The sequence below is a fragment of the Trichoplax adhaerens genome, genomic scaffold, assembly GCF_000150275.1.
Source record: "Trichoplax adhaerens TRIADscaffold_15 genomic scaffold, whole genome shotgun sequence".
Taxonomy (NCBI): Eukaryota; Metazoa; Placozoa; class Uniplacotomia; order Trichoplacea; family Trichoplacidae; genus Trichoplax; species Trichoplax adhaerens.
In genome coordinates this window covers 1,093,865-1,117,873 of record NW_002060957.1, presented here as the reverse complement: position 1 = coordinate 1,117,873, position 24,009 = coordinate 1,093,865, and the positions used below count along the sequence as shown (strand labels likewise).

The following is a 24,009-nucleotide window of genomic DNA, read 5'->3' as shown; positions in this document are numbered from 1 at the left end:
GAAGTTATTTGCTTAATGATTTTCAATAATAGCACGATGAGTGGATAAACTCTCACATAAATTTAACAATCTGTACAATAATATTGACGTTAGATATAATTCCAATTGAAATTCGCTATCTAAATAAATTATTCGCTTAGCTGTTTCAACAGCAGCAGGACAAAATCATCAAGTCTTAGATGGTTAATAATCTTTGTAATTATACGTACGCTACTTTTGATCCCAATGGAAGTTCAATAAATACATTTAAAATTTAGTTAAATCATTCATGATCCTAATAATTGTTAGATACTTTTAAAAATTCTATTAACACAATATATGACGTATAGTACATTACATTACGTTTCTAGTAATATTTGGCATTTACCTTTAAAAATCTGGTAAAATAATAGCCTAAGAATGGCCGAGTAACTTCATTAATGACATTCATTGAATACTTAACAGACAGTACAGTACTATATAATTTTTCGACTTTGTAAATGGATTAATTATCTGTACTGCCTCCGGGCTATGATATATATTGAATGAAGGGGGACATCGAAGAATTCAAGCCTCACTACAGCTTTTGACTAATTGTTTCACGTAGGATAGGATTCAGTAGTTTTAAATTTAAGTTAATACGTAATTAACAAGAACGACGATGAAACTCCTACTGCGCGTCTGGATGGCTCATTAAAATCTTCTCCTCCGCCCTTGGTATAAAGTCAATATCGCCTTTCTGAATCTATGAGAGTACATAAGAATAAACAAGATGTTATTAGAATCAATTTCTTAAGCATTCATCTGGAGATATTGAAAAATTGGCAAAAATGAAATTAGAATTACTTTCGTATAAACGTAATATTCTAAACTACTTTGCTGACAGATAGGAGTATATTGCAGGTAAATGAGAAATTTCCAATATGATCCCAATTTATGCCGATGATAGACATGATCATCAAAGCTCTGTAGTAATGATTTTAATTCGTTAGCTTTCCGAGATATTTCAAAGAGTGGCCTATTAGAACTTAGAATATTAATTACCTGTCTCGTTGTTTGAAATGCTTTTCTAGTAGTATTGCAAATATAGCACTTTTGTGCTGCGATCTTGGGGTGCTTTTTCTACATTCAATGAATTAATTATTAACCCAGCAAGACATTGAAATAGTTATAGCAGTATAGGCAGCCTTGACTGTTAAAGTTTAAAATAAAATTAAGCTAAAGGAGAATGATGATAAAGTTTGGTAAATTCTCACCCGCTGAAAAGTGCGAATAGTGATCATTACGCTGCCAATAATGAGCAATACTACAAAATTAAGCAACCCAACAGCTGGCAAAATAACGCTACTGGTCTGGTCTAGATTTTCATTCCCATAATAACTCTAATTTAAAAGATACCAAGAATAAAATTAAATACCAGCATAAATCATAGATTGGATCTAACCAGGAATCAGCAGGGCTAATAAACTATAAGCAACTGTTTACCAGAGATAATGCCATCCTAACTAATGGAGTCATAAGCACCCCACTTTGGGCAGAGGTTATTTTAAAGATTGATATCACTTCTAGTAGACCATAAAAAATGGCTGCCATCGATAGTAAATGTTGGAGTGGGAATGTACCTTGGATATAGAAATTATAATTTTTAAACATGTCAAATCATATGCTAACACTCTCTATGAATATAGATAGCAACGTAATTTTGACTCACTGGATACATTCTTCCATGTCCTCTCCGAATAGATATCGATTAGTACAATAATGCCAGCAAGCAGATAAAAATAGGATTGATAAACTAATCCAAGGGCAGAAAATATCATCAGAATCTATTCGAAAATTTAAAATATAATTGAATATCATCAGATAGAAAATTTATTTAGGGAAACATATATCCAACTGTTGAAAACATTATTATTATCCAAAACATGAAACAAAATTGAATATCATCATTGATAAAGTTCATTTATGGGACAAGTGCAAAGTACGGAGAACATTGTTATTTCATATATGTTTCCCATACAAAGATTTAAAATATATAAATGAAAATTATAAAGCTCGTGTGCAAGATATGCAATAGCTAAAACTATTTCAGTTGTCAATCCAAATAAATCAAATAGATTGAATATTATAATTAGTTGTAAAGCTCATTACAGGAAAAGCGTTCAAGTGCTGATAATACTGCTACTATCCATCCAAAGTTTCAAAGTAGAACTAAACAACATTATCAATCATTGAGCCCATTTATAGGAGAGATACCCAAAAAATAATTTCATATTTGTATACAATTTACTTACAATTTTCAAGAAGATCTCAAGATTGCAAATTTTCTTCACTGTTAGGCTTAAGCTCCCTAAATTACTTTATAATTAAAAGCAGTTATTATTTCCACATTAAATGGAACAGCAATTCTTGAAGACGATAATTAAACAGTGACAATGATATACTGTATGATAGAACAAATTTAATTAGACTTTGCTACTTTCATTTCATGCCTTCGTGAAAAAAGTAAGTTCCAATCCACTTTATGACAGCCGACCTACCTAGTATAATCGATGAACTGTGGCAAGAATAGTTTATTTTCAATAGAGTATATCAGAACTATCCCAACTGAAGCACCCATGTGACCTAGTCCAAACAGTGATAAAATTGCGGCAAGCCTGGTACTAATTTGATAAAACGGTAACCCAAACCTAAGAAAATTTAAAAGCGAGCATGAACTTATGTTGCGCTAAGCATCTTAATTTCCTTCAAATTTCTAGTTTAATTTATATGTTAAATATAGCGAAATAACGGTCATTCATCTTGCACTGAAGTATCTAATATTTTATTTAGTATACAATCTCAAATTTCATTTACTCTATTTACTTGTTTTGCTCAGCTTTGCAAGGCATATTCCAAAAGATGAGCAGTATAACCAACATCAAGGTACTTAAGTTATAGATACACTGATAGATATTCCTGAAAAAGAAGCCAATTTATATATAATTTCAATAAAGCTGTTAAGCTATGATTACAAGCGTATGTGGGTAAGTAGTATACTTTTTCCGATATAATTGGTTGCCAAATTTATTTAAAGTAGATATTTTCTCCACGTGATGGTTTGCATCTTTCGCAGCATTAAACAATTCACGTAAGCGCATTTCTCTCGAAAGGTTTAGATTGTGAGGCAGAATCCTTGGTTTAAAATAGTCTACATCGATATGCTATAGTACCCGATATTGATATTAAATAAATATAAAATACGTATTAATTTTCAGCGACTAGATTTATAGTTAAGCTAGAATGATCACATAAATTTATAGTTATTACAGAACACTAGAACCATCAACCACCGTTCTTAATTATACATACAATATTCTAGCATAGCATTTTTAAGATATATTATGCTCACGATATGCAAAATGCTTCTGTAAATGTGCATGATTCAATAAAGGCTAAAAAATAAATTAGTGATGGACTAATAGAAATATAATTACTGCAAAAGAACTGATCATGCTCGTATGCCAGCTATGGAATATTAGAAAATGATAGCAGTTACATTCCAAACCTTAACATCATTAATACTACTCACCTTGCGATCAAACTGAAACCTTAACTTGTAGAATTTCTTCCTATAAACTATTTCTACGCAGTCCATGTACCGAGAAAAGTATTTAAGGCTTTGCTTGAATAGTTCATTCTTACTTTCATTCTCTTCAGCCAAGTTATCAAACAAATAAAAGCCTAGCTTCCCTATTGGAATATTTTTCATTATTCTATGACCGTTTTAGAACGTATTTACCGTAAAAATCTTGCTGTGAATACGACAATCTAGTAGTAGTATAAAAAGGCCTTTTCCCATATAAAGTGTGAAATTGGTTATAGATGAATTAAATATGTATCACTCCATATCTCACCATGGTCATCAGTTGCATCCTTTAACCGCATTATTATTCGATACAACATTATGCCAGCTTGAATACAATTTTCTCCCTGCAAATGGCTGCTATTGGATTCTCTTGATATGGGCTAAAGTATGCAATCATTAGAGCAGCCGTAGAATATCATACTATACTGTATACAATCAACTTTTAGCAGTTATGTAGTCTGTAAAGTATGAAAGTATAATTTTACATTACAATGTCCAGCAAATATTGATATATATTGTACTTACGGCAGTAATTTGCTCATATAGACTGCAAAGGATTAATTGAAACAATTGATAATCAGCCATTTGCATTTCCTAAAGTTGCAAGAAGACAACTGTTTTTAAGTAAGAAATTATAGTAATTTTACTCAAACAAATTTCTATTAATGACGGCTATTTAAAGCTAAAATGTATCATTAAGACTTTAAAGTGTTGATCAGTTTTTTCTTTAGTAGCTAATAGTTTCCATTAGTAGCATTGGTACCTTAAAGAGTTGGTCACTTATCTCTTCAGTACTTTCTAGAAAATGCCAATATAGGTTTAGGCATGCGTTTTCTAATTGAACAACCTATTAGAGGTAAACAGAAGTATATCAGAGATCAAATGATACCATTTTGTTGATAGAAAAATTATGAACAGTTCGTTAAATTAGCAAAGTAAACAGATAAGATACCAAATTATGAAAAATATTAAGTAGTCATTGATTTAATGGACGCATATGCCAGTAATATTAATAACAAAGACTTCTAGTACGAGTCTAATAAAAGCTATCGTTGCACTTTTGTTGATTCTTTAGTAGATAGAAATATATATAACCAAGTTGAAGCTGGAGCTGGGCATAGTGCTTACCCATAGAGAGGAACATGTGGAATTCAATTCTCTCAATATGGTCGTTAGCATACAAGGAACTTTATACTTGAGCAGTAGCTGCTGATTTAATTCGTTCCCCTACCAAAAGAGAAGATCTTGGTAAGTTCAAATGGTCACTGAACATCTATATCATCATATAGACTACAATTGATGATAGATTTTTAAAGTTCAAGAACGCACCAATGCTATATTAACCTCCATAAAATAGTTTAAACCCTTAAACTTCATGATCCTAGCTAAACTTACTTGAGACAGGCTAGAAAGCGTGCGTAGTATCTGGCAGAGAATATTCACATCATAGCTGTCAATTTCTTGGCAGATAGTTTTCAGCAATAAAGCCAAGTCTGATACGATATCAAATGATTGAATATGGTTCCATTGATATCGAATGTAATCCTATTTAGTTAAATTAAGCGTCCATGTCAAAGCTACCAAAAATTCAAGCAACCAAATTTTGATCACAAAAGTTAGTTTTTTCTGACAATTTACCTGTAGCGAGTAGCGATGACCATCGCATAAACCAGCAATTATGGCTAAAATGAGTTTGATATACCCATATTCGTAATTATCCAAAACTGGCTTGGAATTCTGACCCAATTTCTATTATTTGTGAATTGCATATAATTATTGAAAGTAAATATGTGTAAATCACTACATTAAAATTAGATAAAATATATAAATCCAAAACCCTCCATTTTCATATACACAGTGTATTGAGATTATAGTGCAAATTGCAATGGTTTTAAAAAGTCACCTCCATTATTTCATCTTCATTTTGTTTTAAAGTGATAGCCTGTCATTGCAAGAGGAATACCAGTATGATATTAAAGTCTCAGTTATTCAAGTGAGCCCGCAAAAATCAAATCATATTATTAATTTTAAAACTTACTGACTCCGAGGATTTCTTGTAATGGCCGCTAGTTTTTAGTGCGGCATGCTGTCGATTGAAAATAGATTTTAAAATTACTCAGGAATAGAATCAATACCAGACAGAACACCTTAAGGGCATGTAATGCGATGATGCCTTACTAAAATTGTTAATTTTCGCTCTTTCCAATCATTTAGACGCTTTAATTGCTGCCTAGAATCGGCAACAGTCATCTGCTTATTTATCGCATAGCTATTTCTAACCGTATATCATAACTAACGAAAAGTTGGCTTTCTCTACATTTCGATGATAGGCTTATATTACCTTTCCTTAATGTTATCCATATAAACTAGAATGTATCTATGGACCTCCATAAAAAATGTTTCCTCTCTTGTACCTAACAAGTAACTCTCAAACAGATCCTGTGACAATAATAAATAAAGAAATAGAATTAGATGCTCAAGCTAGTTAACAACTATAGAACAGTTTACTTCTCGACTATGTTGCTTTAAATTAAAGAATAAGTGCAATACTTAGCAACAGCATCAGACTATACAAACTTGTATTTTAGAATTTCTGCCATATAGTAAAACTTCTAGTAGTGCAAGGACTTCACGAACTATATCACTACAGGGATGGACGATCAGTGAGAGAATCTAGAGTTGAATGAAAAAATCTGTAGTCTATGATACTGCACAGGCAAACATTTAGTAATTTAATTATTCTGAGCTTTGCTTCAGATATCTTGCAACATGCAAACCTTGCAAACAGCCGTTTTGTCTACTAATATAGCTTGTTGGGCATGCTTAACTCCCGTGAGCCTACAATTGTCGTCAAAATTCGGGCATCAAAACAACATGGAAAACTAAAGATTAAACTAGCTTACTGATCACCTTTGCCGATATTTCCATGGCTCGTATCTTATTTTAGATGGTAAACGAACAATTTCGTTATGGATAGTAGCCCTTAGAACCTACAAATATTGATGTCAATAATTCCAATCATATATCTGTATTGTGTTAGTGCTACTGAAATCATTTCAATAATATATCAGTAACATGTTAACCTGCAGATATCGAATATATAATTGTTTTTTCATTTGCCTATCCATTTCGGTATCAGTATTATCGTTTAATACTGACCTGTACAAAATAGATGACAGATAAAGGAAATCATTAAGCAAAGAAAGTCCTGCTTAAATGCATACTTTCTGGGTAACCAATAAAATGATAGCTTAGCCTCTTATATGCATATCAAAGTAACGTACCCAAGCTGGCTAATAATGCTAGCAATGGATTGATGAACAACAGAATGTCTGAAATGAAGTAGACAAGAATAATAAATTATGGAATACTCAAGTCAATTTATCATAATAATCAGCTGAAGAACAACTGAAAATCACTATAGCTTTGTCTCACAGCTAGCAACTAGATAAAGCCACGAGTAATCGATGAAAAAACCGAAGTATTAAGTTAGAAATTATATATGCTGTAGTAACTAAGAGTTAAAAGATTAATACAACATACGTGGAAGTAAAGCAGGCAACATAATCTTGGAATTCTTTGCCAAGTGGTAGTTTCATAGTACCAAATTCGATGTTAGCTAACATACAGAAGTTATTTATAAGTGCTATAAAAATTTATTTAATGTAAAATTCTTTTACATTTTATTGCTGATATTTTATAGCTATGATTATCATGACATATCTAGAGCCATAAAGTTATTATAACTAGTTATAAATTTGAATTATGCAAATATCTGAGAGCAAAATTACGGCAGTTATAATTAATAAGAAATTGACGCTTTTAAGGCTGTATATCTCACCTTGTTTTGCCAAGGGAATCTCATCTTTTTCTGGTTGTGTCTTGATAATGTTTCCGTTGGCATAAGTAGTTCGAAAATTATTAACGTATTGAGAAAACAGCTTATTTAAGCGCTTTTCCTCACCGTATACAACTCTATAATGCTGTCGTATTAGAAATTAAAAAAAGATTTTTCTCGTTGAAATTGTATCGATATCAAGTACAATAGATTATTACTAACGATTCATGTAATGTTGTTAGATCTATTCATGGTAAGTTTTAAAAGTGAAAACTAACTTGAAGAGCAGGATTAATTGCATTAAAATCGTGATTGATTAAATCTAATGGATGGTATTCAGATTGTTCGATCTGATAGATAGAATGGATTGATCAAGGCATGTATAATAATTTGATATATTTTCTGATCAAATGTAAATAATTCTTTTGCTTTACTTACTTTAGCCTGTATTATATTACTAAATTTAAGCATGAGATAAATTACAGTGTCTTTCAAAATCTGAAACTGATGTTTGTCAGTGAGGACTCGGATAGTATTGTTCGCCAGTTGCTGTGATAATAGAGCAAGATAATTATATTCTTTTGGGAAACAGAAATGTTATTATATTCGAAGACATGAATCACACAGTATTATAAGATTATAAGAAGAAATTATAAAATGAGTATGCTAATACAATCGTAGCAGAAATAAAATTTGTAACTGTAAGTAATTCTAATTAAATGAACTTACATGAAGTAGCAAGGTCAATTCCCTAACTACTTTCATCTGGCCATGATAAACTGAATCATCTTCAGATTCAAATTGAAAGTATAATTCAAAATATACCTGCAAATTTAATAATACAATAATTTAGGCACCAAATTACAAAAGTACTCCTTATTTAAGTTAATGTGTAGTAAACTCTGCATTATTGATATTGAAAGGTCAATTCCACTAACTTGTAGAAAAGGCAGTATTCCATTAAATAGGTAAATGAAAATACCATTTTCGAGTCCAGCCTTGTTGGTGCTGTTGGGAACCATGACATATTCATTTTATAACAGATGTCGTATTAATAATGCTGAATTTAATGTGATATTGCAATATTCTAACCCATTTAATAGTAAAATATTCTTCCGCTTCATTATAAAACGTAAACGATTGATGCCAGCTACGCCTGACTTTACTTGTCGATTAATCTGATCATTTAAAGCTTGTAGGATTTGCAGAATGTTTTGAATAAACGACCACAGATCGCTGTTAAGCAAAAGATTTTAAACTTAAATCGTGTTTAATTCATGCTTAAATTTATTATTACTGCTACCATAATCAATCAATTTCTTTCTATCCAAAGCACTACAATTTACAGATGAACAAAATGACAGAAAAAAGCTGAGGATATTACCTTTTTAGATGAGTCTGTAACATTAATTTTTCTGTTTCATCTTTCCCAGCGTACATATATACAGAAGTCAAATACTTTAAATATGGTATTTTAATGTAGATTGGAATATTTATTTCCAGCAATACCTGGTAAAATTTAAGAAATAAAAATCAATAAATGATTACTGTATGAATAATTAAGCATCTTGGCTTTTTAAGATCAATAAATGGCGCGATCGTGCTGGAAATATTTCCATTGATGAAATACTTACATCGAAAATTTCATCTATAGGTAGTAATTCTTGACAAATTGACTCAAGACAGTGATTATTACCCTAGATAGAGATATGGCAAATATGTGATCTGAATTAAAATCATGCGACTTTGGGGGAAATTATAGAAGGATATACATTTTTTGATGACTTTTTAGTAAGCTATAAGGATATGCATTAATCAAAGCCATTAGCTAGACGGTCTACGAACCTCAGCACATTGAGATAAAAGATTGATCATATTTAGCAAGTAAAGTAATCCATAATGATCAGCACCCATTTGTATGAAATGACGTCTAGTAGTTAACAAGCCATTTTAGTATTTGATATGCTTTAGCCTCCGACGAAATTAAAAAATAATAATAAAACAATATTATATCAGCCTAACCTTTTTAATTTATTCTCTGCACTCAAGATGTCCAATACTTCTGATTGATGATCCAAAACTGCCGTTGAAATTATGGCTTGATTTCGAAGGATAGGTGGATTTAATAAATCAACCTTTGCAGGAGATTGATATATCATTGAAATAAACTTGAATTAGATATTGAACCAAAAAGACAAATTTTACGATATTGTAATTAATGATTGCTATAAATTTAGTAGCCGTTGCTCAACTTTACCGCTGTTTAATAAGCAGTCAGGGCTTTGTGAAAACTAATAAATAGATATTTGTGATACGACTTTCAAATATTAACCTGATAAACCTAGTTATCTATTCACTCTCAATAAATTCATTCAAATTTCATAAAAGTAATAAATCACTAGGTGAGGGCAGACATGGAGGAACTACAAGTAATCAAACTATAGCCGCACAATCTCTGCAGCATAGCTGTTACATTTATCAAAAAAATAATCCTTTCAGAATAATACGATCACGTATCCCTTAGTCCATCTAAATTTTATCAATAATGTGCAAGAAATTTGCATGATTAATTCATTTTAAAGGCAATAATTTATATAGATAGAGTAGCTGTTTTGCTATCACATATTAGCTAAAGTTGGGAACAAATCGCAATCAAGAAGCCTTTAAAAATAATAAAATCACCCTGTCATGATACTTCCCTAGCTAGTTATGTGTAATAAGCAAAAAATTGACCTGATTCTCCATTATACCATTCGCTACTAATTTCTCCCTACTGTCATAGAGCTTACCTTGATGAAACTGGAGAGTAAATCTATTAATAGTGGCTTATGCGGATTCTTAATTAGTAATACCATTATTTTCTCAACATGTTGCTTTCGAATCTTACAGCAAGTAGCTCGATTACCGGCAAAAGTCTAATTGTAGTGACCCCAAAAAAATGGTCTTTATCAGTAATTTATTCAATAGTTAGTAGTTAAAATCTTGTTAAAAGAGCGACATGCGATCTATTCATGTAATTTTAATTTTAATGCCTACTTCTATTAAGGCATAGATCTTCTCTAAAAATATGCTCTCACTAGCTAATAAGATATCTATACGTTCAAACAATTGCTCTTGTATAATTCGATTTTTCCTATTTCACCAGACAAGTAAAATTTGAGAACAAGTATATAGCTCACAATTAAATAAATTCTCAATATATTAAGTCTTTAGCTTATAGAGTGAATAATATTATATTTATATCAGTTTTAGTAGCACTTATTTATATCTGATATATCAACCTTGCTAATTTCCGTAGCAAATTATACCCTTGACGTATCAAATTAGGTAAAAATTTTCTCACTTCCTGTAGAACAATTTCAGATAGAGCAACTTATAGCAACACCCAAGAATAAAATTAAGTATTACTGGTATAGGTGAAAGCATTAATGAAAAGACTAGATTTAACTTTAATAGGAATTTAAGTCACAATTATACAGTGTTTCTCAAACCTCGGTGTAATCACCAGCATCCAATTTTACCATGTCCAAGACAATGTGAAAGACTCCGCAATTATATAGTAACTGCTGATTTATGGGATGAGGTTCTTCGTCATCACCACGCAGGCTACATAAACTGTAAACGGTAACACAGATCATGTTTTGATGGGTTAAAAAATTCTATCAAAGATTAATCATTAGGTTAACCTCGTAAATTTTTCGATTATTTTAGATATATCGTAGAGAATTTTCGTATTCAATTGGATATTAAATAATTGAAACAACACTTTTACTTGTTGTTGAATCTAGAAGATTTATGATAGCAGAATACGATGTTATTAGATAACGATATTGGTCCACAATCAATTTAGGATAGCAATCACATTGAAGTGGTTTCTTTCTAAGCTTACAATCTAACCTCATCATGCAGTTGGATCGATTTTGTAGTTTTAAGTAACTAATGAACATTTAAATAGAATTTTAGTGAGAGAATAAATCACAATTAATAGTTAGTTATGAAATTAATTATTTTGAAGATGCCCTCTTATGAGCGTATGTATGACAGCAAAGCATTTGAAAATCTTAAACCTACCTGGATTTCTTTGCTTTTGGTAAATAATGTTTGGTAGATAGAATATCTGGCACTTAAAACTGCGATTGCATTATTACTAATGCACTCATATTTATAATTAGTAAGGTCCTAATTATCAGTTAAAAAAATGTATAGCAATTTAAAATTATAAATGTGATGAAAACATGTAGTAGCTTAAAGCAAAGTAAAAGAAATGTTAATGATAGTGACACGATACTTCGAAAAATGCGCTATTCCAATTTAAAATCTAGGGAATTATAATAGTAATGAAAATATGTAGTAGCTTATTACAAAATAAAAGAAATATAAATGATAGAGCTGAATATTTTAGTCCACAGCCCGTCATACCAATAACAGGAACTCTGAATCAAACTTGTTCCAATTTGTCGTTTCGTCACGAAGACCATCTAGGAACAATTTAGCTTGATCATCTAATCTGTAGCATTAAAGATTAATTCATTAGCAGAAATAAAAGAAGTGAAAAAAGAACCATTATAGCCATTTTATGCTAACAATTTGAAGAAACATCAATACTGTAATATACACACCTAATAGAGGCGATAACAGCCTCCGAATTGTGAATTTGCATCATCTTTGTTAAAAAAGCCTAATTGAAAATAATCCAATATAACACAATTTTAAAAATATTTTCCTAAATAGATAGCAGCTCTATCCTTCATTTCAAATAATATGCTGCTATTAAATAATCTGGTGACTTACAAACTTATCGCTGCCTTTAAATTTCTTACTGAAATTTCTTTTCTTACTTCTAGTTTCGCTTTCAACATGTCTAAATTCCTGTATAAATCGCTATAATAGAGATAAGATTTCAAGTGTTGGTTGTTATTCCAATTTTCTATAGCTTTAAAAACTTAAGAATAATTCATCATTCTAATATATTCACCTTTACATATTGATAGCATTGCCTTTTAAATATCATTTCTAAAGTACGTAGAACCCTACAAGGAGTAACAAATATTAAATTAGAATAAAATATTGCACACAATAGGCGTAAAAATATCAGAATTCAAAGTCTATACAATAAACTATTAACCTGCGCTTTGCCTCGGCCATGAATCCATTTTCTTTACTCCGTTCAAATCTACTTTTGTTCCTATATGCTTGAAATTCTACCAATTTATAGCCTATAACAACGAAACATTATACTTAATTAAAATTGGATACATGTAAAAAATTCTCTTTATGAAGTATCGTATAACCTGAATTTAAAATAATTAAAAATTCAAAAGTTCTAAAGCCTGACCTACTAGGACTGGTACCATATAGTAAGGTATTATTAATTCCACTATGTCTAAAGTCATCATCAGAATCATTTTTAATCCTATATAGCATACTTTTCATCGGTATAGTGTGATAAGGCGTATCCATGCTTCCATTAATTATGAATGAAATGGATTTTATTAATGATTTTATTTCCATATCTTGATATAACCCCTCTTCGACAAAGCTATGGATTAATTTCAATATCTAAAAAGGATTTTAATACCAATTTTAATTCTGTAGGCGATTCGTGCAATGATTACCAGACGATACTTACCGAAATTATAAATTTATTAAGATCAATTTGAGATGCAATCATATGCTAGATAATAAACAAAAGTAAAGAACAAATAAAATCAGTAAGAACAGCAAATCCAAGTAACAGGTCCAAAAAATAAATGGCTCGGGTAGATTGTGATTAAATACCAATTACCATTCTTCGAACTACACATTTTTGTGATAGCCATTACGCTTACCGTTTTCTTGGATAGAAATGTCAAGCACCACAATTTTAAGTCATTGATTTGGAATAATTCCCACGCTGTAAAATTCTAAACCAAAGCAGTAAATAGAATCTTTGATTAAATAGCTCAGAAATCGAAACTGGGTCATAGGAAATCAGCAGTAGCCTAATATTTAAGTTAACATTTTCTTCTAGTAAGTTTCGGTATGATCTTTTCTGAGTACCTTTGCAAAATCATTCGGAAAATCATCTGTTTCACTGATGTTGTAGTTCTGTTGTCAAAGGGTAAATAGTTACTCATAAATTATAACTGTCAGTATTTAGTTTTAAAGTCGTATCAAGACTGAAGGTCAAATCTGAGGGTATTTTAGATTCTTAAATTAATCTATAGTAATATCAACTTGAAGCGTTATTACTGCTAAAAACTAACAAAGGAAAGGCTGTATAAACTTGCAATGGAAGAACGGATTCTACCGGACATATAGATATCTGTAAGAGAAATATAGTAATTTTTATATATCAACATATGTTCATATTAACGATACAAATAATATATACATACAAGATGAATGAATTATAATTATATTAGTTTATTATTTGATATCGGAAGTACTTAATATTTTTAGTTTACATTACATATTTCTTATAATATTTGAAATAGTTGTAAGCTACAAAATCTATCAATTAATGTATTCATCAAGAATCTTTTCCAGCGTGTCATTTCAGGTATAATAACATTAGACAAATAGCAATTAACAAAGTGCAAATGGAATAGCAAAGTAACTTTGAGTATTATGAGAATAAATATGAAAAAATTACCACGGATTATATAACAAAATTGTGCTCGAAGACTGGGAGGTAAACGGCAGTCGCGTACACAAGCACAAACAGCAGATAGAGAAAACATTTTCTTTTCCTATATTCGCAAAGTAAGCATAATATACAAAATGTCTTAATTTTATGTAATACCATACTCATTTTCAGGGTTCTTGCTCAAAATAAGTCTATTAAGGAATGACGTTATACATGGATAATATGATAACTATACCAATATACTTATCAATCTAGTTATCGATCATGCCTCCCCAAATTCTTGAAAACTTACATCAATCAAAATACGAAAAACCCGCCAATTTCTTCCCTATTGTGTAATTGAAACTCCGATATTAATGTATAAGCTAAGCAAGTGAGTCTGAACAAATTAACTTATGAGCTCGACAATCTGTTCAATTTTCTTCTGACTAACCCAGCAAAGCTTGCAAAAAAGGTACAGCTGCTTTTTAAGGTAAAGGTATCGACTATTTAGTTGGCCATTCGCTTGTGATTCCTAGCACAGGGTAGGAATATAACAACTATTATTCGCTAGTTTAGTAAACGGAAGGAATATATTTATTGACCGAATATCCATATCGATCAAGACTTCTTTAAATATCTTAACTTGGAGAGTATCTTACAAGAAATTGTTGAATTGGCTTCCATTCTTTGCTTCCTTTATAACCAATATAAACGACGCCGTGTTTTAAATATATTTCTTCTCCAAGGTAGATACGATATAGTAAGATAGCTGATTCATGTTTGAATAATTCATTGGCAATATATTCTAGAAAGATAAATTTTTAATTCTTACTACAACATGTACTCCTGTTCTTAAGAAAATAGTCAAAAATGGTTATATTTCACTTAATTCGTTTTTACTCAATAAATTAAAGTATTTTCAGATAGTTTTAATGTATTAGCATGCAATTAAATTAATTTAGCGATTCCTCGGAATACGTATACCACAAAATGGTATAAAATCGGTATAAACAATCTCAAAGCATTTGAAATAAATAAATCTTTATCATTAAGCTTATGGCTACATCTATGAACCTTGATTATTGGGTAAAGAGCAGCCATCACTAACACATAAAGCAGCCAAAAAGTCAAGATAAAGATAGTTCTAAAGAAAATAAATATTAAATATATTCTATATTAAATTAGAAAACTTTCACTAATAATGGCTACGATTATTTAAAATATTTAAAAGCTATCTAAAATGAACTATTATAAACCATCTATAGTTTTTTTTAATCGATTATTATNTAATGAACATATCTGACCTTGCTATTACGTAATGTATCGATTAGATTATCGATATGGTTTGTTGTTATTTGATTCAGAATACATCTGAAAGGAATTAGAAAAAAACATAATGTATCTATTGAATGGAAGTTTCCACAATCTTACATGCTTTATTACTTATTATCCTTCATCAATTCGATTAGTAATTTTTCACACTGAATTTCTGGACCAATCTGTGATCACATGAGAAGAATACCGCATACAATTTTAGATTTCTAACCATAGCAACTATGAAATATAGATTGTACCTGTTTTTGTATAGTTGGAATATATCTTGCAAGATATAACTTATTTTTACTGAAATATAAATTATATAAAGATGGAGTTTTAGCGTTCTATATCGGAGTAAAATAATAGACTTTCGTAATGAGATAGTATGAAAGCTATTTTATTAGAAACATTACTGGTATCCTTTATAGCTGTCCAGGAAATAAAATAATAAGTCAGAAGTTTCTGCGCAGATTACTTGCAAATATCTACGAAAGATCATTTAATATTACCAACATGACATAAATGGTTATGGATATCATCGCATTTATTAGCCTAGCTAGCAGATACAAGAGAGGCTAACTCCAAACTTATGTCGAAATTAGAATCAATTACTTTCTTTGATCTGCTGGAAGAGAAAATCGTCGTTCCCATAATCGCATCAACCGAATTGCAATATCAACAATCTGCGTGGTGGTTATGAATATCATAATAAATCAATACTGCAAATATATACCGGTAACTTTCGTCCTAACAATACCATGTATACCTTGTAATCTCGCAAACACTTTTGATTTATTAAGTTAACTTCGCCTTGCTCATATTGAAATTCTTTCAAGTCATTTAGGGCCTAAGGATACAATTGTTACAAGATTGTTCCGTGTTAGATAGCGTAATGTGTTAAATCAAAAGTTAAGTGAGCCCTCTTCGATATTTTTAATTTATCTCTTAAAAATGATGCTTTTTACTTACAGCCACGACAGCATTTTTATCCTTTTCGGTACACAGCAAACCTTGTTCTCTCTAGAAAGGATGTTGATAATATAATTAAAATACGCATTAAGGTGGTAGATATTAATCCATCGTGATAGATCATTCACGAGGCAGATCAAATAAATTCCAACCTCCTTGACAAATTTCTTTAGTAAAGGAATAAATCCAGCGACATAGTTAAATCTAGTAATCAACTGTTCATCAACCTGTGTACATAATTTAGGAAGTTGTTACTAAAGAAGAACTTGTACTCAAACGTTAAAATTTCTATCCTTCGAACTGATATTTTACTTTCAATGCAATTTTAAATATAAAATTACCTCTTGAACACAAAATATGTCGTGAGACTTGGAAATCTTGACGAAGTCCACCTGCATAGAGAGAAAATAGAATAACATTAAGTATATACATGTAGTTTGCATCATATAAGCTTCATCAGTTTAATATCGTATGAGAAGAATTACTTGATAAGTTTCCTTGTCTTCCCACTTTATGTCCATTAGATCTGAAGATCCAGAAATAGTGCTACCACCATTCGATGAGCGAATATAATGATCTTAATTGATGTATTAGCGTTACTCCATTAGATATATCAGATTAAGCAGCCATAAATTTTACCATTTCGACTAACACACAAAAATACAGCATTTTCTGCCCTTACTTTTGCAAACGTGTAGCCAAGAATGACTTGCTATGTGTTCCATTCTAACGTAACTGTCATTTAAAATATGTTCCAAAGGTTCCTACGGCCAATATTCAACGTCATTACTGTTAGTTTTATATTTGAATTATTAAATTTGATATAGATGATTAATATTTAAAATTATCAGGTAGTGATTAGATTCCTGCGCTTCCATAACTATCATATATTGCTTACCTTGATAACAGAATGAAAGCAAAAAGTAAAATCTTCATATTCACTATCATCAGTAATCGTATCAGCTGTAATCTAGTAGGCATATTAAAATAGTTAGCAAACCAAGATATAAATAATTACACTGCATCATATATGTCCTTGGCAACTGTCTACTTTGATTTCTGTAGTAGTAGAGTAGCATGATCATAACAAGCACATTGCACAAGCACTGATGCTTGCATATACGTAGGAAGCATTCCTATCCTTTATAGCCAGTTCAATTTTTATAGTTATGCTTTGTTATCGACTACGTCTTCTAAATGAGAAGCACTGTAACCGATTTTGACTATAGCTAGATACTATGAGTTAATCGAAATTTTGCAATGCTATACCAGTTTGGTTGGAATGACTTGGATATAGCATTTTAAGTTACAAATATTGAATTTCCAGTCCTTGCTGGTTTTTATGCTATCTAACATTATTTTGAAAGCAGAAACTCATCTACAGTCAATTACCATCGTAATCAAGTAGTTTACTTATAAAGCCAAACGATTCTAATTTTAACTGTTCTGTAAGCCATATAAAGCACTTTCATATATTAACCTTCCGTAGTTGTCAAGCATTCATAGTTGCTCACGATATTGATTTAAATTGTTATCAATTATGACTGTATTTTGTGTTTAAGTGCCGTCGGCATGTCAAGGTGATTGAAAATGTTGTAGATGTAAAGTAATTTGGTTTGTAGGATTTCATCAAAGATCTTAGAACTGCAAAGACTCAGTTTCAATTAATGTCCATAGCTTAGATATTAATATTGTCAACACCCTACTTCAATCATCTTTTAACTAAATTCCGCTAAGTAAAATATTGATCGATAATAAACTAGTTTGGATACAAGAAACAGGCTAAACATCTTCTCAACTGAAAATGCATCATTCTTATAATTTCAATACTGATGGAGAAATATAGACATACTTGCATCAGACCAGTATTATTATTTTGTCGAACCCGTAAATATTGACGGGACGGTAAATGGCGCAAGCGGAAAGGTTGATTCCAAGTTAAGTAATGGCCTAATAGTGATACAAATACGGTGATAATCTTATGGTTTTGATCGTGTTCACGACTAATCCTTTTACTGTATAGCTAATGCTGCTACAGCATAAAATATAGTCACTCTTGCATGCAATAAAGCAGAATCAATTTTACCTTCGTAACTTTGATTAACATCGGTGAATTCAACTTGCCAACAAACCTGGGCAGAATTAACTGGAAAGCGATATTGTAACAGATTTGACTTATTTTTGCATATTCCTATATGGGCTGTTATTTCAAATTAGATGATTAGTTAGTCAATATAGCATTACAGGTTATGGAGTTGAGAATAGCTTTGTATCATTTAGATGAAAAACGAAACAGTACAGAAAAGACTCAATTTATTCAAAGATCATTAACTGATCACTAACATAAGAATTGTCAGAGCAAACGATAACTGGCGATAGATCGATTTCTTCCTCTACGACATTTTACCCCTGATATTAACTTACGTTCTTCAATGATTTCCTTATCAAAGAAAGATCCTTCTGCTGTAAGGTAACCCTTAACTTCATGATGAAATAGCTGTAGCACACTACCAGGCTAAGTAAAGAGAAAGTTGATTAGAATGATCAATGCTTAGAACTTGTAAACATTTTATTATTTTCAATATAATATATATAAAATTGTACGAAACTACGGCAGCAGGATTAGGTCTACGTTTCCGATCATACAAACTAAACTGCGGTTTAATAGCATTGCTTACAACTCTGATAATGAAATTATGCTATACTTGTGTATCCTTCCTATATTAGGCTTTTATCCGTTTTTACCATTTAGAGGGATAGAAGCAAGGTGTCCATAATTTTTATTTAATTTTTACTACAAGCCCACTCACTACAATAACCTTCAAGCTTAGAGATACCTTTATAAACTGATCGTGTTCCGGATAGAGGGATGGTCGATAATGAAGCCCAAGGGTATATTCAGTTTTTAAAACAGAAAGATCTAATTCATAGCTTTTTAAAGATAGAGAAAAAAATTACAAGTTCATATAATCATATAATCATCTACAGTAAAGAATGCCAAATCAATTAAAATATCCTAATTGTAATCTGATACTAACCTTCCTCTCTCGATTTCATTGTAACCGTATGTTCCCCGGCTACAATGTAGGTAATAATCGGGATATGCAATGCTTTCGAAGATGACATGATCATTTAAAGATATCTACAATAAAATACGCTATATTAGTATAGCTACAAAATAGTCTTCAGTTATCCACCTTATTCTGTTGTAAGCTAATACCCAATCTAATTTTTGAGGCATATTTTGACTACAAGATTTATACGACTGGTCAGAATGATTTATCTTTATGCGAAGCTACTTCTTTACTAGCATAACAATCATTCCATCATGGATAGAGAGCTACAGATTTTATCTACCTTATCGCCGTTCAGTTTGACTTTCGATCTTGGTACAATTTTAAACAGAGATTGGCTATTGCTTGTTTGAAATAATTTTACCTTTCATCAAATGAAAATTTTAATTAATCTATTTCATATACTTGCATTTAAGACATAGGTGTACGGTATAATTCGATTAAAATCAGAGCTTGCCGACGAAATTTCAAGACAAATTACAACAATCTTCGAAATGTTATCTACGCCTACCTTCTTATTTAACCTTTCTACACAAGAAGGGGTGTTTGGATCGATTCCCACAAATCTTGCTGTAAATATATGAAATAACTATGAAAGAGAAGGCACTCAGTAAGATATGGCTTTAGATTTATCATCGATTTGATTCTATTTGAGTGCTATAAGATTATATGTGCACCATGAGCATAATCTTAAAATTAATTTAAAAAATGAATGAATTACAGTTACTCGATTACGCGAATTCTTGATTTTAGAATGCAGAATTATAGTCCGTTTATACTATATGATGTGGTTGTTATTTGTAATTAATCACCAAATTCATTTTTACGTTATTGGTCATTTTAATCGCATGAGAAAACGCTTTATGTAGCATAATAAAACAGTTGTCAAATCCGAAAATTATAATCAAAATCCAATATTACAGCTAAATTTTAGGGATCAGCTACTGCAGATGCTACCTGGATAACTTGACCATAGACCAGAATACTTGCAGCTAGATTTTTAGATTCATTTCGATTTTCCTCTATTTCAGATACTGCAGCTTCCTGTATGTAATAATATCTTCTTTAAGTAGCGTAAAGTATTTTAAGGTAGACGATGATAGAAGGTATAAAGGATTTTATTGAGATACAAGTTACAGGCTAACAATGATATGGTTGTTATAGATAAGGTATTTGAGATAGCAGGAATGTAGGAACTGACTAACAAGTTAGCGTACAAGGGTATTTATAGGTTTTAGATGAGATTGAGATAATGTCTTTATATGTATAGCATGTCGTCTATATGTAGTCATGATGTCGTACATTATGAATGTAATACAATACAGTACTTAAACGGTATATGATAAGTATTCGTATATTAGGATATTACTATACTAGGCATCTTCTATATAAGATCATAATGTTACACCTGTAAGCGATATCAGTCATAATGCTATTTCAATTAAAATCTAAAAACTGTTACGATTAATAATGGCAATAACTAAAGTTGAATAGCGAAAACATTTTATGAAACATGTCTAACCTCAGCGTCTTCTAATTCTTCAACATCCTTTACACCTAATCCACTTTGATTGTTAAATCTGAAATATAAGTGCAATTTAAATTAGTAACTCGTCGATGCTATTTTGGTAAAGTTACAGAATTACATGTACTATATATATAGTCTTAAAGAGCATAATTTTGTTAAATGCCAAAGATACACTGTGGTTTGGTTCAAGCTTTGAATAACTGCAATAGTTTATATGAAACTAGTTGCTAAATATATTGCAAGTATAAAATCTACGATCTGTCTGACTCTGACTGCAATCAATTGAATACGTGATCATGATCAAGGTTACCTCGATTTTAGCTCAGCTAATCTATCTTGTGCCTTGAATCGAGTTGGTGGCAAAGGTTGAAACAAGGCACCTTCATATTATGTAATCAATATATTAATTTATCAAAATATGCTTCTACAATGTAACTTATTATACTCTAGTATAATCAGTATATGAGTATTACAACCAAGTTAAAGCATTTAGTAAGATAGTAATAAAACTGTATGGTAGTTTATCTCTACAGTAATATGATTAGACATCATAATAAGTAACAGATCATTGTGATAACCATCACGAGCTACATATAGCCTTCATATCTAGCCATAAGCGGAATAGTAAATGATCTAAATCAAAGTAGATCCTATTGAATTAATTATATATAATCAAAGAAGATGTCATATAATTTAATGGTAGTTTTATAGCGATCTGTTTATTTGTAATGGAACTGAAGAACGCAACAAGTAGCAAAAGGCCATAATATCAATTTCGAAAGAGATGTAATCTTAATAGTATAAAAAGTATATCTTAGTATGATATTACAGCTGGCAAAATTCGAACACATTTAATTCTAATAATCAATCAAAACTTTTAAAAATTTCTCAGTGATTTATACCATATCTATCAGCATACTTACATTTTAAATCAGGTACATTCTGGCCTTGTCTATCGTTAGCACCGATTGCGATTCGAGAATGTTGGGAACTAAAAATACGGTTCAAAATTAATGTAAAATTTGATAGATTTCGTTAGATATCTCATTCTTGTTGTAATTAGATTGCTGCCTTACACAACGTACAGTATTGGATAATGAAATGTAATAATTCGATCAATACATAAACTAAAGATATTAATTAGGAATGAAAACACAATGGCATTGATAGTTAGGAAGTGCTTTCTAGTTTGAATTTATTATTAACATCCATGATATTTGGTTCACTGTACATTCAAAGAAATAAATAATTGATTCCAAATGGAAGGAAGAATGCCAAATGAATTTTTAGCTATTATATGAGTTCAAAATTATGTATCCATCAACAATACTGTAGTCTAGCACTTCGTTATATGAAGTAGCAGAGTTCTTACCAAGTTAACTGAGAAAATACATAACCGCGAGAGTCTTGGCAATATAGGGCAATCTGATCTCCAAATCTTAAATATTGAGGGTCTGACATAGCGAGTAAGCTGATAATACTTGTTTAAAATTTTTAACTTTTCGACATACCCGATAATTTCTCCACTATATCGATATTATATATTAAAACTGAAAGTTTATTCTATTGCTACCCTCAGTCAGTTTGGTGTCCTTGAACTATAATTGGCTACGTAAGCGATCTGATATTTTCTATTAGCCTTCAGATTAGCGTCCTTGCAGATGGCTACGTAACTGATTCGGTATTTATACCATATCTATACATAGAAGTTAACAACGCAAGCGTGATGCTATCCTAGTGATCTCATCCAAGTTATAAATTTAGTTTACCACCATATGGTATCATATGGAGTGATGATAAATTTATGCAGAAATTTTGTATATTTAACACTGAAATTTTCAGCATTAATTATTTTCATTATTCTTTCAGGCGTCCGTTTACTGCATATGCATATCAATTTTATATATGCTGTAGACCTAGACTTTATTATTATATCAACTTTAATTCTGCAAATGCTATACAATGCTTGAGGTTATGAATGTAGAAAACGGCATGGCATCCGTCGATATAGACAAAGCTACAATAGAAATTAGTTTAAAATTTTCTTGTTCGTTATACTAAATATGTTAGAATAGTGTATATGAACATGATACACGATATTGCCATCAACTGTGTAAAAATAGCCAGTTAGTGTATAATCTATAAAACAATCATATTGTCACTTTACAGCGACTAAAACCAAAGTAGGAGGTGAAAATTTATTATCTGAAAGCCGATATAGTGCTGTTATTTATGAAGATAGATTGAATATATTGATCACGTCGTAAAACTGAGCATTTGATTTCCTGCAATATATTTATTACCAGTGCTCTACATGTAATAAACAGCATAAAATTGATCAATAAAATTAATTTTGGCTACTTTGACTATTCGGACCAAGTTCCGTTGATATAATGAATCTCAAGAATGTATAGTAATTATCGGTGATCTAAATACAATAAATTATTCTAAAGTTATAAAAATTAATTATTTTCTTCTCTTTACCATCCTATCACATTTCATCTGTTGATACAGAGGGCCACAAAAATATGTAGTAATTACCGTTGTTCTAAACACAAGGAATTATTCTAAAAGTCGTAAAAATTGATTTATTTTGTTCGCTTTATCATCCTATCACATTCTTTTGATGATTTCTAATAGCGTACAGACACTACTTTCTCTCAAAATGACTTATCTCCTAGGTAAATATGTTATCTTCCGTCATAAACTGTCGACCGAAAACCTGATAGAGTGTAAAGAATAATTTCAAATTGATAAAATAATAAAATTTAGACAGCAAATAGAAAACGAATTGAAAGCATAGCCTTAATTAAACAGGTTCTTATACTACTTATTAAATTCAATTATACCGTACTAATTCTTACGATAAAAAACTTCGTTCAGAAATTGAATCTGCTACTATTAAGTTTGAACCTTGTTAACTGCTTTATACCGTTGAAAGAAAATTTTACAGTTAAATTAGATTAGGATATATATTGGAATAATTGATTGATCAGCTCCGCTGGCATGGCTAATAGCAAATAAATTTCATTAGTTTTATTCTTATTTACAACCTTCGAAATTATT

The 24,009-nt window shown here is 30.7% G+C and overlaps 1 protein-coding gene across 1 annotated transcript; it reads right to left on the bottom strand.

Moving 5' to 3' along the window:
* Positions 1 to 2,604: 2,604 nt before the first annotated feature.
* On the bottom strand, positions 2,605 to 22,404 carry TRIADDRAFT_60448 (uncharacterized protein; the record flags this gene model as incomplete). Its single annotated transcript, XM_002116353.1, has 69 exons — positions 2,605 to 2,669; positions 3,664 to 3,711; positions 3,876 to 3,987; positions 4,133 to 4,201; positions 4,371 to 4,454; positions 4,736 to 4,834; positions 5,003 to 5,152; positions 5,246 to 5,356; positions 5,511 to 5,549; positions 5,646 to 5,693; positions 5,786 to 5,837; positions 5,949 to 6,046; positions 6,185 to 6,280; positions 6,385 to 6,445; positions 6,518 to 6,597; positions 6,691 to 6,766; positions 6,892 to 6,939; positions 7,151 to 7,226; positions 7,449 to 7,590; positions 7,724 to 7,795; positions 7,884 to 7,994; positions 8,175 to 8,270; positions 8,612 to 8,681; positions 8,830 to 8,954; positions 9,080 to 9,142; positions 9,291 to 9,375; positions 9,468 to 9,580; positions 10,235 to 10,360; positions 10,937 to 11,104; positions 11,343 to 11,381; positions 11,517 to 11,624; positions 11,865 to 11,952; positions 12,065 to 12,123; positions 12,237 to 12,326; positions 12,421 to 12,475; positions 12,571 to 12,661; positions 12,872 to 13,004; positions 13,075 to 13,119; positions 13,274 to 13,348; positions 13,485 to 13,532; positions 13,691 to 13,749; positions 14,080 to 14,176; positions 14,366 to 14,401; positions 14,507 to 14,587; positions 14,715 to 14,860; positions 15,130 to 15,199; positions 15,360 to 15,426; positions 15,499 to 15,554; positions 15,630 to 15,678; positions 15,985 to 16,055; positions 16,139 to 16,219; positions 16,342 to 16,392; positions 16,494 to 16,568; positions 16,683 to 16,733; positions 16,827 to 16,918; positions 17,024 to 17,105; positions 17,240 to 17,311; positions 18,194 to 18,291; positions 18,428 to 18,541; positions 18,766 to 18,856; positions 19,179 to 19,272; positions 19,380 to 19,483; positions 19,699 to 19,779; positions 19,927 to 20,004; positions 20,373 to 20,459; positions 20,938 to 20,995; positions 21,254 to 21,323; positions 21,867 to 21,934; positions 22,316 to 22,404. 69 exons carry the CDS (start codon positions 22,402 to 22,404, stop codon positions 2,605 to 2,607), a joined length of 5,682 nt encoding a protein of 1,893 aa, XP_002116389.1.
* Between the last annotated feature and the right edge of the window lie 1,605 nt (positions 22,405 to 24,009).